This window comes from Perissodus microlepis, chromosome 6 (assembly GCF_051167445.1).
Source record: "Perissodus microlepis isolate ML-2025 ecotype Zambia chromosome 6, ASM5116744v1, whole genome shotgun sequence".
NCBI classification, from domain to species: domain Eukaryota; kingdom Metazoa; phylum Chordata; class Actinopteri; order Cichliformes; family Cichlidae; genus Perissodus; species Perissodus microlepis.
The window spans coordinates 3747415-3762416 of record NC_140466.1 but is presented as its reverse complement, the minus strand read 5'-3'; the positions used below and the strand labels follow the sequence as shown (position 1 = coordinate 3762416).

At 41.7% G+C, this 15002-nt stretch overlaps 2 protein-coding genes across 2 annotated transcripts; one reads left to right on the top strand and one right to left on the bottom strand.

Moving 5' to 3' along the window:
• Positions 1 to 2062: 2062 nt before the first annotated feature.
• Positions 2063 to 8391, bottom strand: LOC146384838 (uncharacterized). Its single transcript, XM_084930251.1, has 11 exons — positions 8051 to 8391; positions 7907 to 7973; positions 6968 to 7264; positions 6626 to 6736; positions 6414 to 6528; positions 6202 to 6311; positions 5963 to 6099; positions 4094 to 5661; positions 3922 to 4014; positions 3747 to 3820; positions 2063 to 2904 (listed from the first exon to the last, which is right to left on the bottom strand). The coding sequence occupies exons 1-11, from the start codon at positions 8131 to 8133 to the stop codon at positions 2584 to 2586; spliced, it is 2976 nt and encodes a 991-aa protein (XP_084786377.1). The 5' UTR covers positions 8134 to 8391; the 3' UTR covers positions 2063 to 2583.
• A 3153-nt stretch (positions 8392 to 11544) lies between these two features.
• Positions 11545 to 14908, top strand: LOC146384837 (group XIIB secretory phospholipase A2-like protein). The gene is made up of 4 exons (XM_084929944.1): positions 11545 to 11870; positions 13554 to 13642; positions 14479 to 14644; positions 14778 to 14908. The coding sequence occupies exons 1-4, from the start codon at positions 11603 to 11605 to the stop codon at positions 14894 to 14896; spliced, it is 642 nt and encodes a 213-aa protein (XP_084786070.1). The 5' UTR covers positions 11545 to 11602; the 3' UTR covers positions 14897 to 14908.
• Positions 14909 to 15002: the final 94 nt, after the last annotated feature.

Genomic DNA, 15002 nt, shown 5'->3' with positions numbered 1-15002 from the left:
ATAAAAACTACCCCCCATTAACAAGCACATGGCAACAGTTGGAAGGAAAAGCTCTCTTTCAACAGGAAGAAGCCTCCAGCACAACCAGGCTCAGGGAGGGGCAGCCAGCTGCTGTGACCAGCTGTGGGTGAGGGAAGGAGGAAAGGACAAAAGACGTGCTGTGGAACAGAGCCAGAGATTAATAATGGCTCATAATTAAAAGCTGAGAGGTGTGTAAACACACAGAGTGAGGAAGAAACATCACGAGAAGCTATCAGCAGGCTGGGCCTTCAGTTAACCAGAATCTATCGTTGTTTCACAGAGACACTCTGCTGATGTGTTTAAACGTTTGTCTTGTCAAATCCAAAAACAATAAAATAAAACATATCAAAGCCTGTCACATCACACAGCACTGTCACTAAGCTCCTCGCCCGTTTCTATGCATTAACATTACTGTCATCTTGTGGCCACAGTAGGGCTGCCACAAACGATTATTTTGATAGTCGACTAGTCACTGATTGTTTTTGCGATTAGTCGACTAATCAGATCATGCATCCATTGGACTTAAAACATACAGCTTATTGCACCAGCATGCATCTGCTCTTATATAACTATCATTAGTTAGTGTTTAAGGTATGTGCTAACTAAAAATAAAGACAAGATGAGAGTTTATTAAATTTTAATGACATTTGCAGATTGTTTCGATGGAGTTTAATCTGCTTGACGTTTATTCAGCTGTGTAAAAACTAACTTTAATCTCAGCCAAACCGATTTAATCAGGAACCAATAAAATACTCAAAAAAAAGCCAAACAATAACATTTTTAAGTTATCTAAGTGACTTATATATCATGTTTAACCTGAGTAGCGAAAGACGGCGGTGGGTTTGAAAACGATTTGCCGGGAGTTCTCACCGGCTCTAGTGAGCCTTACCCACCAGCTATCGGAGCGCTTTTGAAAATATGTGGTGTCTTGATAAACTGAGCAGATATTTCAGGTTTACACAGTTACATTTTCGCCTGAAAATATGTTAATCGTTTATTTTGTGACCCAGAAAGAATAATAAGAGTAATATTAAAACTAACTACCTCCGCCATTGTTGGAAACTGAGCTGGGTCGCGCTATGAATTCTGGGACAGAGCTTCTTCTTCTTCGGGGTTTAACGGCAGCTGGCATCCTTGTACATGCAGTGCTGCCATCTTCTGTTTCAGTCCGTTATTACACTCTTAAATCCTACAACTTATTCCTGCGTCTTTTGGGATCTTACAAAGCGTCAAACGACGCGTCGACTATTAAATTAGTCGTCGACGATTTTAATAGTCGACGTAATCGTGACTAGTCGACTAATCGTGGCAGCCCTAGGCCACAGTCAGCTACCGTCGCTGAAAATCTGAACTCTAAAGCATAAACGCGTCAGTTCCTGCCTCTCAATATAAAAAAAGGAAAAACTGTTTGTGCACTAAATAAAAAGTTACACTTACCTTGAGGATTTTTCATTTTGTTTTGTTCGTTCTTATTTTTCCACCCTTATCTTTATCTATCTTATTTCCCATTTACCTTTTTTTACTTCCATATCTTGGGAATTTGTTTGTACCTTTTATTTATTCCTTTAACTTTTACCTTTTATAATAATTTTATTTAGACTTGTTCCCCATGTTTGTGTTGTAGGAGCACATGTGGTTGTCTGCTTTGATAATTAGCACCCAGATTTGATCCACCGCCACCCTGGTGTTAGTCATGTTCCTGTTCCACTTGGCTATCTTCAGTACTGGATGACAAGCTGGGTTTAAAGATTAATGAGCTTCATTTTATTTATTTTACCTGCAACAATTGTTAGGATTGAATGAAGAATCCTCCAGAAGGGAGAAAAATGTCTTCCACCAAGAATACCCATATGAACACGTGTTTTATGTATGTTTTTTCATTTAACTATGCACTTAGTTGCATAGATGTTCATCTCTTTTTTACGCTTCCTGAATCATGACCTGAACTAATGCTGTCAACATTTTATTTGTGAAAAAAACTTTTAAAAAACTGGCAAATATTCACTGAAAATGGAAACAACAAATGCTAAAAATCAGACAATTTGGAATATATGCATAAAGTTTACTTACAGTATCAAAGTAGAAGACTTTACACCTTTACCAAAACGTTTGAGGCACAAATGAGTGTTTTGGGTTATTATTTAATTAAAATAAACATGTTTTTAATAAAAAAATCTCTACAGTGAGCTAAATTTAAGTCACAGGAATGTATAAAAATAATGTTGAAAGAAAATAACACACAATGAGCCTGTTAAAACACAGGATTTAATTAAATGTGTCAGATGCTGAACACAGTTACGTGACTGATCACAAAGCAAAAAAAAAAAAAAAAAAAACACTGCAGGAAAAAAGTGTCAGTTTTAGTGTCATTTTCAAAAAAAACCCAAAAGACTGACAGGACTGTGCAAACACTGGTAATCTGGTTTGATGCACCGATGTGATTTAGTCAAAACTTTGGTGATGCATGGATGAACAAGCAAATGTGCAGGTTTAGTGCACACTCACAGTCCCATCACTAGTAAGATTTTCGCTATGATTGCATCTAACAGAGGAAACCCAACGTTAACGTCCCAGGTGGAAAACAGCGCTGTCCAGAGTCTTAAAAAGGTCCTTCAGTGGAGTCACCCCCACCATCCCACACCCCCTCTTTTCTTTCCTAGAGCAGTGCATCTCTCTCGGGTCGGTGTGGTGGTTGATCTCCGGTGTTGCTGGTTCCAGTGGCAGCTTGTACGTGCCAGAGTTTCTAACCTGAGGTTCGGTCACACCTGGACTGCTGAGGGTCGGCCCAGCTGTTACCTCTGAGGAGTTCTGAGGAGTTTGAAAAGAAAGCTGGTCGTCTGTTGAGCGTGCAGACGCCTTCACGGTGGGCCGACTGCTGGACGTCTGAGGAGCAGAGCACAAAGAAATAAATAGAAAAACTCACAATATTCAGGTGTAAATCATCTCTGATCAGTGTCTGTGTAAAAACTCTCACACGAACACTAAACCGCTGAAATAAACAGACTTCAGAGGCCAAACTGCTTTTTTACAGCAGTAACTAACAAACCAAGACAGGATTACACCACCAACTCCAAACAGGGCCCCTCACCATTTGAAAAATACTAACTAAATACTAACCAAACAATGCTGAAATGCAGTATTATATTTGACTGCCTATGAACAATAATCTGAAAGGTGGAACCTTTTTGGATTTTGAACAGTTGGCCCTGCAGCCATGCCAGCCCATTGTGACCAATTTTGTCACATTTTTATTTTGTATTTTTCTCTCCAATTATTCAATTAGCTTAATGCATACGTACCTAAATCTTAAAATAGATAAATGTGTACAATCACCACTGAAAATAAACAGACAATAAATGTGAGCAGTAACAAAACTTATGTTAAAAGCTGTATTTTCTTCCTACCAGTCTCAAAAATATAGTCAAATTTATGGGAAATTTAAGTCATTTTATGCTCTTAATTTTGTTGATTTTTCAGGCTAAAACTTTTGAAGAACTCTTGGGAACCTTGTCGATGTAAAAAATTACTGCCTGTGGAGGCTGATTAGGCTGAAGAGAGCATCTACTTCTCTTCCACACTAACAGTCTGGCAGATAAAGAAGTACAGTTTGAACTGACACTGATTCTTTGAAAACAGCAGATTCGTTCTGCTTCTTCTTCTTTCTGCTCAGTTTGGGGGCGTGGCCTAAACCTAAACTGTTTCATGTTAAACATGCATTCACGTACCCGATGCTTCTTTTCTTCGTGCTGTTGTTTTCCAAAAGTGTGCCCGACGCGACCTTTGTTGTTCATTTCTAGTTCTGAAATTTAAAAAAAACAAAAAAACAGATTTCTGTTTCATTCCACTAAAATTTTATTTAAAGTATTTAATGTTTTTAGCGGGCGTGAACAAACGGCGCACCACTGATCTGAATGCCGCCCCGCTGCTCTCCATCCTCCTGGTATGGGCTCAGGCTCACAAACAGGGATTTCAGGACTGAATCCTCAGGCGCCCCTATGGCAGGCGTTAAGAGCACATTTCAGACACACAAATGGACATTAGACATTTTTGTACATGTGGAGCGCATCCTTACTTGTGGGCGATGAGACGTGAGGCAGTTGCTGCTGTGCCGGAGTTTCCGATGGATTCGGACCACCCGGAGCTGGACTGGAGGAAGTCTCCTTGATTGAATCCTGCACGATGCTGCAAGCTGGATCTGCTGGCTGCTTCACAGGATCAGGCTCAGCTTCAGAGGTTGTGGAGCAACTATCAGGACTTTGTTTGACATCAGTTTGGACCTCACACGAAGGAGCCAACACTACATTAGAAACGCTTTGAAAAGGACTTTCAGCTGACGCCTGACTGCAGGGAGGCAAACTCAAAGTCTCAGAGAGGGGGTTTGCAAAAAGGCTGAGGAAGGAAGCAGCAGAGGTTTTTTCAGGTTTGACTTCAGTTTTTAAATGTCCTTCTTTGCTGGTGAAATGTGCAGACTGTGAGGCTCTCACTGGGTCAGGTGTCAGTGTCACGCTCTCAGTGATTGGGTTTTTAAAAAGGCAACTGAAGGGGATTTTCTGAGTCTTTTTACGTCCAGCTGAACAATCGGATAGAGTTGGAGTCTCCCCGCTGCACTCCGGTGACATTTTAGCAGAACAGCGTTTCTGTGCACCGGGTTGGAAGACAGATTTTGTCTTTCTTGAGTACCGAGGGATCTCAGCAAGCTGCTGTGCTACAAAATGATGAACGGCAATGTTTGCAGAGTCACTCGTCTTAATGGAGCTATCTGCAGGTTCGACAGGAGCAGAAGTTCTGCTTTTAAACTCTGAGACGCCTGAAGAGGTAGAAATACCCGAGAGATGTTTAGGAGGACGGGTGTTATCTGTAGGAAGCTGTGAGCTTTCATTCATGTCTGATTTGCTTTTGGAAGATGCAGGATTATCTTCATCTATAACAGGAGGATGCAAACGCTCCAGTTTAACTTCATGAAAAGCCATTTCAGCAGATTTCAGGGACTCTGGTATAGCTCCACATTGCTGAGTACCAGAGGAAAGAATAAGATCAGAGCTAGAAATCAGGCTGCCGTGCGCTTGTAGGGAAGACAGGCTCTTGTACATTTTCTTGAAGGGTTTGTTTGGCTCATGTTTGATACTCAGTGAGACTTTTTGTACTTGATGTTGTGAACTTAAGAGAGGATCCGGGATTTCCTCAGTTTTTACATGTTGTGAACTTAAGAGAGGATCTGGGATTTCCTCAGTTTTTACACTTGAAGCAGTGGGTCTTTGACCAAGGGTTGGATTTTCCACTGATTTTAAGGACCTGAGGACAGCATCAACAGAATAGGGAACTTCCTTTTGTGTCGTGGAGCCTAAAGTGGCCTCGGTGGTGGTCTCTGCGGCAGAAGGGGTAGTAGATTCTTTGCTTTCAGGAGTATTATAGAAGCTAGGGAAAGACCTGTACAGCTGAGGTCCAAGCATGGCTTCCACTGAATAACAAACTGGCTCCGGGCAGTTACTGCTGGTTGATGAAGGGCTGTGAGGTCGGGCGGTGTCTGCTGCACACCGAAGAACAGCTTCATCTGTAACTGTGGCCATTTCTTGTATCTGGTGTACTGAGGGTTCCCCCTCTGTAGCTGCATCTGCATCTGCGCTGTGGTAAAAGTTAGGCCTGAAAAATAAAAATATCCAGTGAAGGTAACGTGCATGGATTATCAGAAAAATTCCTGTTAAAGGCTAAAAGCATCGTAACAACTTAAGTTCCTCTTAGAATACAGCAGCGAGTCGTGTGTTCAGATTAATGTCTGCTGCTCTGTAGTCCAGAGAAGATGTAATCCATCTTTTATGTACAGTCTATGCCTGCACATAAAAGCCCGTCTTCTGTGTCATCGGTCTCATATTCATGAACTAATCCTTCAATTACACTTACTGCACGTAAGGATGAGGACATGTTTAAATTCAGAGGTGCATACCTGAGCGGGTCCATGAAAACATTGGGGGTCCCGTTTGTTTCTGTCATTCCTGCCTCCTCTTTGCTCGCCGGCTGTCCCAGAGGCTCATGCTCAGCTTTTTTTGCAAGCTCAGAGAGGTCACGTTGCCGTTTTAATAACTGCAGTGAAAAGAAGCAAAGCATTTACATTTGATTTCAGCACAAAGCAATGCATGCAAAACATTTTGAGACCATTTTCATGCCTGACTTCTCCATGCACACCTCATCCAACAGTTTTCCTGAGACGTCAGTAAGAGGCTCGTGAGAAAACTTGCAGTCTTCTCCTTGATAGCATTTTCCTTTTCTATGGAAAAACTTGCAAGGAAAAGACTGTGCAGCTTGGTATAGGAAATACAAGACAGCCAACAACCTCTGCTTTCATTTGGTTAACGAGATGTGTTTGTGGCAGCTTACAACAGTATATCAAAGGATATTGTGCATGTACGGACAGCTCTCCCCTTTTGTGCAGAAGCCTTGGATGTAAAATTTACAGACTTCTTTGATGAGATCGTTGTAACCCTGAATATGCTCCAGCTGGCAACTCTCAGCCTGTATCCAGGAAAGGAAAGAAAGCACATTTTTCATTTTTGCAGTCTGAAAAAAGAGATTCAGGTAAAGTTAAATAATCAGCTGTGATGCAACCTGCCTTTAGGCATCGTCCGTAAAGAAAATGTCGACAAAGTAACCGCCCGTCCACCAACAGCGCATTCTGGTCCTTGAACTCCTGAGTCATGAACCTTGGCTTCACTTGAAAGTCCTAAAAGAAAGGAGACACAAGTTAAATTTGATTCCACTGAAGGATTACTTGAATTAATGTGTCCGCTTCAATAAATATTCCAACTAACGCCGAAGGATCCAAGTATCTGTTTGTACTGATGGCGTGACATGAACTGGCGAGCCAATCCATCATAAACTCAAGCTGCTGCAGCTCTAACCAGCTGATGGTGGATGGCGTTTGTAATTAAAGCCATCCTGGAGTCTTGCTTACCAACATGTCATTTTTATGTCCACCGGCTCTTCCGCCTCTCCCGCCTCTTCCAGACATCGGTCTTCCTTGTCCACGGGAAAATCTCCCTCTCCGTCCCTCCTTGTGCTGATATGGATCTTTCTGTCCATCCTTCTTCTTCAGATGTTTCTGCCTTTGAGATTGACGGCCTCTGTTACTGAAGCCTTTGCTCAGTCTTTGCTCACCATCGCTGTTCTGCATGAAACACACTTTGTCCTTTGTGTTATCAGCTTTGGCGTTACTGCGAGTTCTGGGTCCCTGGGCTTGGACACACGGCTTCTGCAGAAAAATAAACACATAAAAATTTGATATAAAAAAAAAAGTTCTACATTTTATTTTATTAGCAGCTACCGGCTGCTCCTTGGCCACAAAGGCTCACCACAAGTAGAGTTTTACACCAAATGTTCACATTATAGCACTCTTCAAGCTCTTCCTTTATCCTGCATGTTGATGAACAGCGAGAGATCATGCAAACCAGACACTCTTCAAGAAGCTCCTTTCCACCACTGTCACCACTCCTTCAGTCACTACCCACAGCACAGCTGTCCCTTCACCAAAACAGAGCGTCTACAGCATCACTGCCAGTGCTTCCCCAATTCATCTCCTGTCTTCTCTTTCCCTTACTCATGAAGGAGCAGCTAATTCTCATCCCAGCTACCACACATTTGATACTAACCCCCCAACACTTTGATGCCAAACCCACCAGTGGAAGCTGGAGGTCACTGATTGATGAAGCGAACACATCTACATCATGATACATTAAAAGAAACAGCGCTTATCTGACACTGGCCCTCCTGTTTTTAAGCAACTCTCTTATGATTGGCTGTCGTAGAGACAGGATGGGTTGAACACAAACTATGACAAACTAAAATATATTGTTTTAATGTGTTATGTCAAACCTTAATGCCAAGGTTAGCTCACCTTTTTGTGAGATCCAAACAGCTCGCACTGAGTTTTCCTCTTTCTCCCACCTCCCCCAGGCTCATTCCTGCCAAACAGAGAGAGTGAGTGATGAAGAGGAGGCCATAAAAACAGATCTAACCCCGGTAAACTTTCATTAAATACCGCTGCGTGACGGCAGGCTGACCCGCACTCTTCACACCTTCATCCACAGCGGAGAGCCTCGAGAACAGGTTCGAAAAAGCCATCTTACTCCTAGTAATGTGCGTCTCTGTGTGTACAGAGCTCGGTCCGGAGTTACAAAGGTCCGATATCGAAAAACAAACAGCCACGTGCGCGCTAACAAACACAAACAGGAAATAAACGTCTTTCACTTTACGCCGTCACGCGGATCACTTTATCAGAGGTCGCTCCAGCGATCGGGGTTTCGCTTGTGTACATGACGGTACGTTCTTCAGCCGTTCACATTTAATTCCGTGTTCGATATTTACGTAACTCTACGTCACTTCCATACGACAGGGTCATTGGGTTAACGCTACGGACGCTTGTCGCCGCCTAGCGGTGAAGATTTGTATCGTCTTGTGTTAAACCTTGCAGCCATGGCAGCCCGCTGTTTATTCCCCTGTCAAAACCACAGCTGCCATGGCACAGCCCTGAAACTTTTTGGATTCTCACTTGATAACAGCGCATTTTTGAAGTTATTTACCATATTTGATCGGACAATAATATAAAATACCAAGCCAAGTGTGTTAGACTGTCTCTCACAGAGTGATACTGAAATAAACAATCAGTGCAATCTGAGTTATCCACCTTTGTTACTTTTTTTAAAATGTAAGATACATTATTAAAACCATGATGTTATGAAGTATGTAAGATAGTTGACAATTCAGTTTAACTGGTCCAACCCTGGTCTCAGAGGTTCAAGGAGTCCAGCAGGTTGGGAAATCAAGAGAGCAGGAAAGATGGAGAAGAGCTGAGCATCATAAAGACCAGACAGAGGTGACAGCTTAAAAGTGGTTGTTATGGCACACTGGCAGCACTGGTAACGTTTAAAAGTTGAATTAACACTGTCAGCAGATGAAAGAATAAAGTTACGTTGAAACCAAGCACACCATTGTTTTTCTTGTGACATTACCAATAAGTTTGATGTGTCACATGGCCCTCTTCCTATTGAAAAAAAAACAAAAGTTGTATCCAAGATGGCCGACTTCTAAATGGCCACCATGGCCCCACCCATCTTGAGGAGTTTGCCCTCTCACATATACTAATGTGCCACAAACAGGACTTTAATAACCATTCCCATGTTATTACGGTGTATCCATATAAATGGCCCACCCTGTAGATTCTAAACTTAAACACCGGAGTCAGTATGAAATCAGACCATGCTCTGTAAAATGGGAAAGGAAATGGGTTATTGACAAAACACATAACAAACGCACACATGCTACAAAAAATGGAATTGAAATCATCATCATCCATCATCAACCATGTAAAAAATCCAAGTAGTCCAATAAAATGTGCAAAAAACAGCTTTTGTGTTAAATTTTCTTCCATACAACTCTTAAATGTATCTCTACTACAGCCTGGTATTCTATTCATACAACTTGCTTTAACATTTTTCTTTTTTTCCATAAGAATTTTAATTGTGACACATTTCCAGACATTGTCCACCACTACTGACATTTCCTCCACCGCCTTATAATTAAAACCACAATTAACAAACAGAGCCACAGTCTCCTTTTCTCTCTTTTTGCAAGTCATTTCACAGTTTCAATGCCAAAGTCCACGCCCATGTCAGGATTTTGCTGTTATACTGTATTTAAAGGCTGTGTAAACTGACTGTAAGGCTGTGGGAAGTAGGAGCAGCCTCAGTCACAAAAGGCAGACAATAGATAAATAAGGTTTTTAAAGATGTTAAATATTATTCCTGGTGTTCGTTTTATTAAACAAATGAGAGGAATTTGTGGAAATAAGAAAATTTGTGTTTTCCTGCTTTAAAGCATCACAGTCAAATGATGTTACACACACACCGGCAGCACTGGTGATTTATTTCAAAATGAGTTATCATTACAGTTAATGTCACAGTCCTCTCTTTGTTTTATGGAGAGCCATGAGTGCCAAAATGAAGTAACCAAATACACCATTACTATTAAATAAAAATGCATTCATGCATTTATTGAATGTTTTAAATGAAATTAACTGATTAAATAAATTGATTATATTTATATATATTCTGTAATTACTGCCGATGTTGTTCAGTGCACTGAACAGTAAGAAAACAGCGTTTTTAAAGAAAACTGACTGTCGTAGCTGTTAAATAAAGTGTATGTTGCAGGGATGAACATCAGTTAATCATACTGCGGATAGATAATGAAGCCTCTTAAAAGTAGAGAGGTGGTCTCTATCCAGCCGTTCTGTTAGACTCTTATCCAGGTCAGGCTCACAGGGGGGCAGGAACACATGTACTAAAATATTAATAATATATTTCAAAATGTATTAGTCCCTTTTATCTTTAACTTTGTTTTCTGTGTCTTTTTCCTGTCAAATAAACTGCAGGTGTACACGCAGACACATGGCCTGTTAGGTCAAAACTCACAGACCTCATTGTCTCAGAGACCTGTCACTGCGAACAAAGCAGACACTCAGAGCTCAACTGGTTTCTTGCCGAGCGTCGAGGTGAGAAGTGTTGCCACTCGCCCATCCAAGCAACTCCAAACCTGACTTCCCTCTTTGCCTCTTTTATTGACACCAGTTACACACAGTTCAGTTATCCACATGACAGTTTAAGGCAGGCGTCTCTGAGCGAGTGTGTCTGTATGTGTGTGTGTGTGTGTGTGTGTGTGTGTGTGTGTGTGGCCCCTCGCCATACCATACAAGCCATGACTTTTATCAAACTTTCCAGTCGTCCCCATACAGAGTGTGATCTTTCACAAACTAACATGTGTACGAGCCATGCAGAAAAGCGAAAGTGAACAGTCGTGCACCTTACAAAAACAGGAACTTGGGGTTTCTAAATGTGCAACGGAAAATTAGAGACAGCTTCTCTCATCTTATGGATGTAACAGAAGCCGCAAGAAACATTTTACAAGCAATGGTTACATATTGCTACACAAATGACAATTTCAAAAGACTTCAATCTAACATCTCCTTTCAATATTTAGGATATATTTATATAATTTCCTGCTGTGTTTTAATTTTCTTTCTGTATATCTGTCAAAATTAATTTAAAAAATATGGAAACAGAGAAATTATGTTTTTACATGTTGGTAAAACAGCCATCAAAGAGGTAGAAGGATCATCTTTGCAGTATATTCCTGATATTTCTATCACATCTATGATACAGAAAATATATAAATTATATATAAATTGTTGTATAAAAAACTAACACAGTGGAGGGAATGTAAGTGTTTGATTCTCTGAAATTCTCAGAGGAAGACCCCCAGACCCCGTGTTTAATGTGTCTGCTTTGTGTGTGATTGGATCACTTTGTGTGAGCTACTGAACAAACACACTTTGTCATCCGTCAACAGGAACAGCACAAGTTCAGATATGCTAAAAAGATGAGATAGAAGCCGGACTTTGTTCCTCCACATATGAGGCCGTCCCTGAGTCAGGTTTAAAGTTCAGGTCACGCAGACAGTTTCAGTATTACCTCACTGAGTGTCGCTCCCTCACTCTCTGAACTCTCTGTTCACACTGAGCTGCCTGTAGCACAGGATGACCCGCTGGGCTCTTCTCACTCCCGTCCTGCTGCTCCCGCTGGGCCTGTTCATCCACAGCGCTCTCAGTCAGGAGGCCGGAGACCCAGCAAATGCACCACCTGCACAGGGCCAAGCAGCTGAAAGCACACAGGGAGGGGATGAAGATGGGGACTGGGGACTAGGGACCCTCCGCGACAGCTTTGAGGCCGTCGGCGGATACTTTGACTCCATGCTGGAGTTCATGGGCGGACGTGACGGAGTGTGTCAATACCGCTGCAGATATGGTAGGTCTGCTAGGTGAACATGTGGTATTGCATAGTCTGGTATAAGGCCATGTATGCATCTGTGTATGTATTATCGTAGGGCCTTTATAATAAAAAGCATACATAAATAAAATTATTGATAAACAGCAAAGCTAGATACCTGCACTGGAAATGGTCAGAGTTTCAAATTACGAGGTCAGTAAATATAAAACGCTTCAGGCTGCTCTAAACATTCAGTTTCAGGCAGCTTTTTTTCTACTGCTGGCTCTGTATGATGTCATCCCTCATCTGCGGTCTGTGACGAGCAGCAAATTAAATCCCCGATCCTGAAAAAGTTTGAAAAGCTGTGTAAAGTGTACATAACAAGAGAATGGAAGGATTTGTAAATCTCATAAACTCCTAATATATTCAGAATAGAACATTTGACGCTGAACGTTACACATTTTTAAACTGACAAAATGCAACATTTTGAGAAAAATGTTACGTTCATGTTAATTTGGTGGCAGGAACAAATCATAGAAAGGTTAGCAGTTCAGCACCCGAAGCCATGCTGCTGGAACAGCTTGTGGTTTAGTGTTGTTTTGCTGAAATATGCTTGGCCTTCCCTGAAAAAGGCGTCATCCTGATGGGGGAGCATGTGCTTCTCTATAACCTGTCGATACCTTTCAGTATTCATGGTGCATTTCCAGATGTGCAAGCTGCCAGATCCAAAGCCACTGATGCACCCGAGCGTCAGAGATGCAGGCTTTAGGACTGAGCACTGATGGCTGAACAAAGCAGACAGTCCCGTCCTCTATAGTGTGGAGGACACGGCATCCATGTTTTCTAAAAATAATGTCACATTTTGATGAATCTGACCACAGAAAAGTTTTTATCTTGGCCTCAGTCCATTTCAAACGTGCTCTGTCCCAAAGAAGACAGCGGATGATGTTCAGCTTTGCCCCTTCCCTCCAGATTCTCTGAATGTTTTAATGATAATTTGAGTCTTCAAGATTTTATGTTGTGTACATTACTCTGAGATTGTTCCAGACTGGCGCCCCACGTTCTTACACGTTCTTGCATGTTGGAGAGTCTCTGTCTCCGGCAGTCACCTTCGAGCAAGTAGACAACGGTCTTAAACGAACTCTGCCTCCTTTTTTGAAGCATTTAATATTTAAAGCTTGAACAAAGCCGCTCTTCACCTTTGAACAGCCAGCTCTTTTAATTGTAAGAATGCCCTAAAACTGAACCCTTTATGAATACGATCATGATTCCAGTAATCCAAGTAATCATCTTATGCTATTTCTAATAAACACAAATCAGCTGATTACAAATGTGCCCAGTTAGTAAGTATGTACGCACAGCTTTTGCAGATCCTCCTCTGTCACTCTGTCAGTTATCTCACCTGATAACTTCTTAATCACCTCCTTCTCTCGGAGCTAATAGGATTTATTCAGAAAGGTCTTGTACACTCTGATATTTGTCGTGGTTGTTATCTGAGCCTGGAAATGGACTGTGAACTCTGATAGGAGAGATTTTATGTGCTGACTGGGTCAAACATCAAGTGATGTGCAACATGTCATCTATGTGCAAACATGGATCTATTTTAAATCCACGGGGGTATCAAGCAGAGCCCAGCACAGTCCTGCTGGCCTGTTGCAAAACATGACCTACATTTTAATTAATTTTGATCAATTTATTTATTTATTGCTATTTCTCCCTCAGGTAAAGCTCCTGTTCCTCGTTCAGGCTACCAGATGCCAGAACCAAATGGATGTAGCTCTTACTTCTTCGGTCTTCCTATTCCAGAAGGGGTAGGTCTCTTCTGTCTGTTTAGAGCAAATTTATTTGGAAATCATCAATACTGTTATGAAAAGCTGGATCCATCTTCACAAGGCGCTTATAGAGTTTTGGTGGAGGACAATCGAGGCCCCATAGAGAGTAATGAGCATTTGCTTCTAATCAGAAAAAGTGTAAGCCAGTTTCAAGAGCTGCTGGAGCTTCGTCTTCTTTAGACTTCATGTGTCTCTCTGGGAATCTTGAACGTTAGAAGCCTCTGCTCTGTTTCTACACATTTTATTGTTTTCAGTAACCAGGACATCTTTACTGTGTCTTCTAAGTAAAGAAGTGAAGTGATGAAGTGACAGCAGTTAAGACAGGAGGAAGGCTCTGTCTGCAAAGTATTATATGCACATCTGTATAGAAACAGGCATACACTCCATACATGCCAACACCTAATGTATATTACAGCTATTAATTAGTGGAGTTTCCATGAAGGAACAGCAAAGCAGGAGGCTGTGGGAGATGCTTTTAAAATCCAGGAGAACTTGGGAAAAACAGGAGTGTATGCAAGTAGACTGGGGGAAAAAGAGGGTGAACTCCACCTTTAATAAAGGCACTCAATCTAAAAGCATCTGAGGTGTTTACTAAAGAAATATTACTTTGTTTATGTAATAAAAAAGTCCACAAAAAGTCCACACAGAGAGGCGACAGCAGTGCTGTAAAAATTCGTCCGATGAAAACAAAATAAAACCTGATCTCAGAACAAACAACAAACCTATTTCTGATGGAGCTAATAATGTTCAATCATTATCCTGTGTGAGGCCTGCACTTGTACACAAACACATTGATCTTTCCTGCTGTGTGTCAGATGGACATGGGCATCCCTGCCATGACTAAGTGCTGCAATCAGCTGGATATGTGTTACGACACCTGCGGCTCCAACAAGTATCGCTGCGACTCCAAGTTCCGCTGGTGCCTCCACAGCATCTGCTCGGACCTCAAGAAGAGCCTCGGCTTCGTGTCCAAAGTGGAAAGTCAGTAATATTTTAACCTTTCATGCACCGTCATGTTCTTCTTCGTGATATTTTAATCATTGATACGGTCTGACTGTAATCCGAGTACGTCACCTTCTGTTGATCCTGTGCTGTCCTGTTTCTTATTTCTCAGCATGTGAGACTGTAGCAGACACCTTCTTCAACACAGTGTGGACTTTAGGCTGCAGACCGTACATGAACAGCCAGAGGGCAGCATGCTACTGCCCGGGAGAGGAGAAGGACGAACTTTAGATGAACAACTGGATCTTCAATTACGTTATCACTCACAGTGCAGAGGGTCTTTAATTACCTATAATGGACGTCAAATGTGCCTTTGTCCTTTTAACACAAAGAGCAC

Coding starts and splice junctions, on each gene's coding strand:
- LOC146384838 (XM_084930251.1), bottom strand. CDS start 8,133: ATGGCTTTTTCGAACCTGTTCTCGAGGCTCTCCGCTGTGGATGAAGGT. Junction 3,821..3,921: donor GGGCGGCATTCAGATCAGTG/GTGCGCCGTTTG, acceptor TTTAAATTTCAG/AACTAGAAATGAACAACAAA. Junction 2,905..3,746: donor ACGAAGAAAAGAAGCATCGG/GTACGTGAATGC, acceptor TCTGCTCCTCAG/ACGTCCAGCAGTCGGCCCAC.
- LOC146384837 (XM_084929944.1), top strand. CDS start 11,603: ATGACCCGCTGGGCTCTTCTCACTCCCGTCCTGCTGCTCCCGCTGGGC. Junction 11,871..13,553: donor TCAATACCGCTGCAGATATG/GTAGGTCTGCTA, acceptor TTTCTCCCTCAG/GTAAAGCTCCTGTTCCTCGT. Junction 14,645..14,777: donor CTTCGTGTCCAAAGTGGAAA/GTCAGTAATATT, acceptor CTTATTTCTCAG/CATGTGAGACTGTAGCAGAC.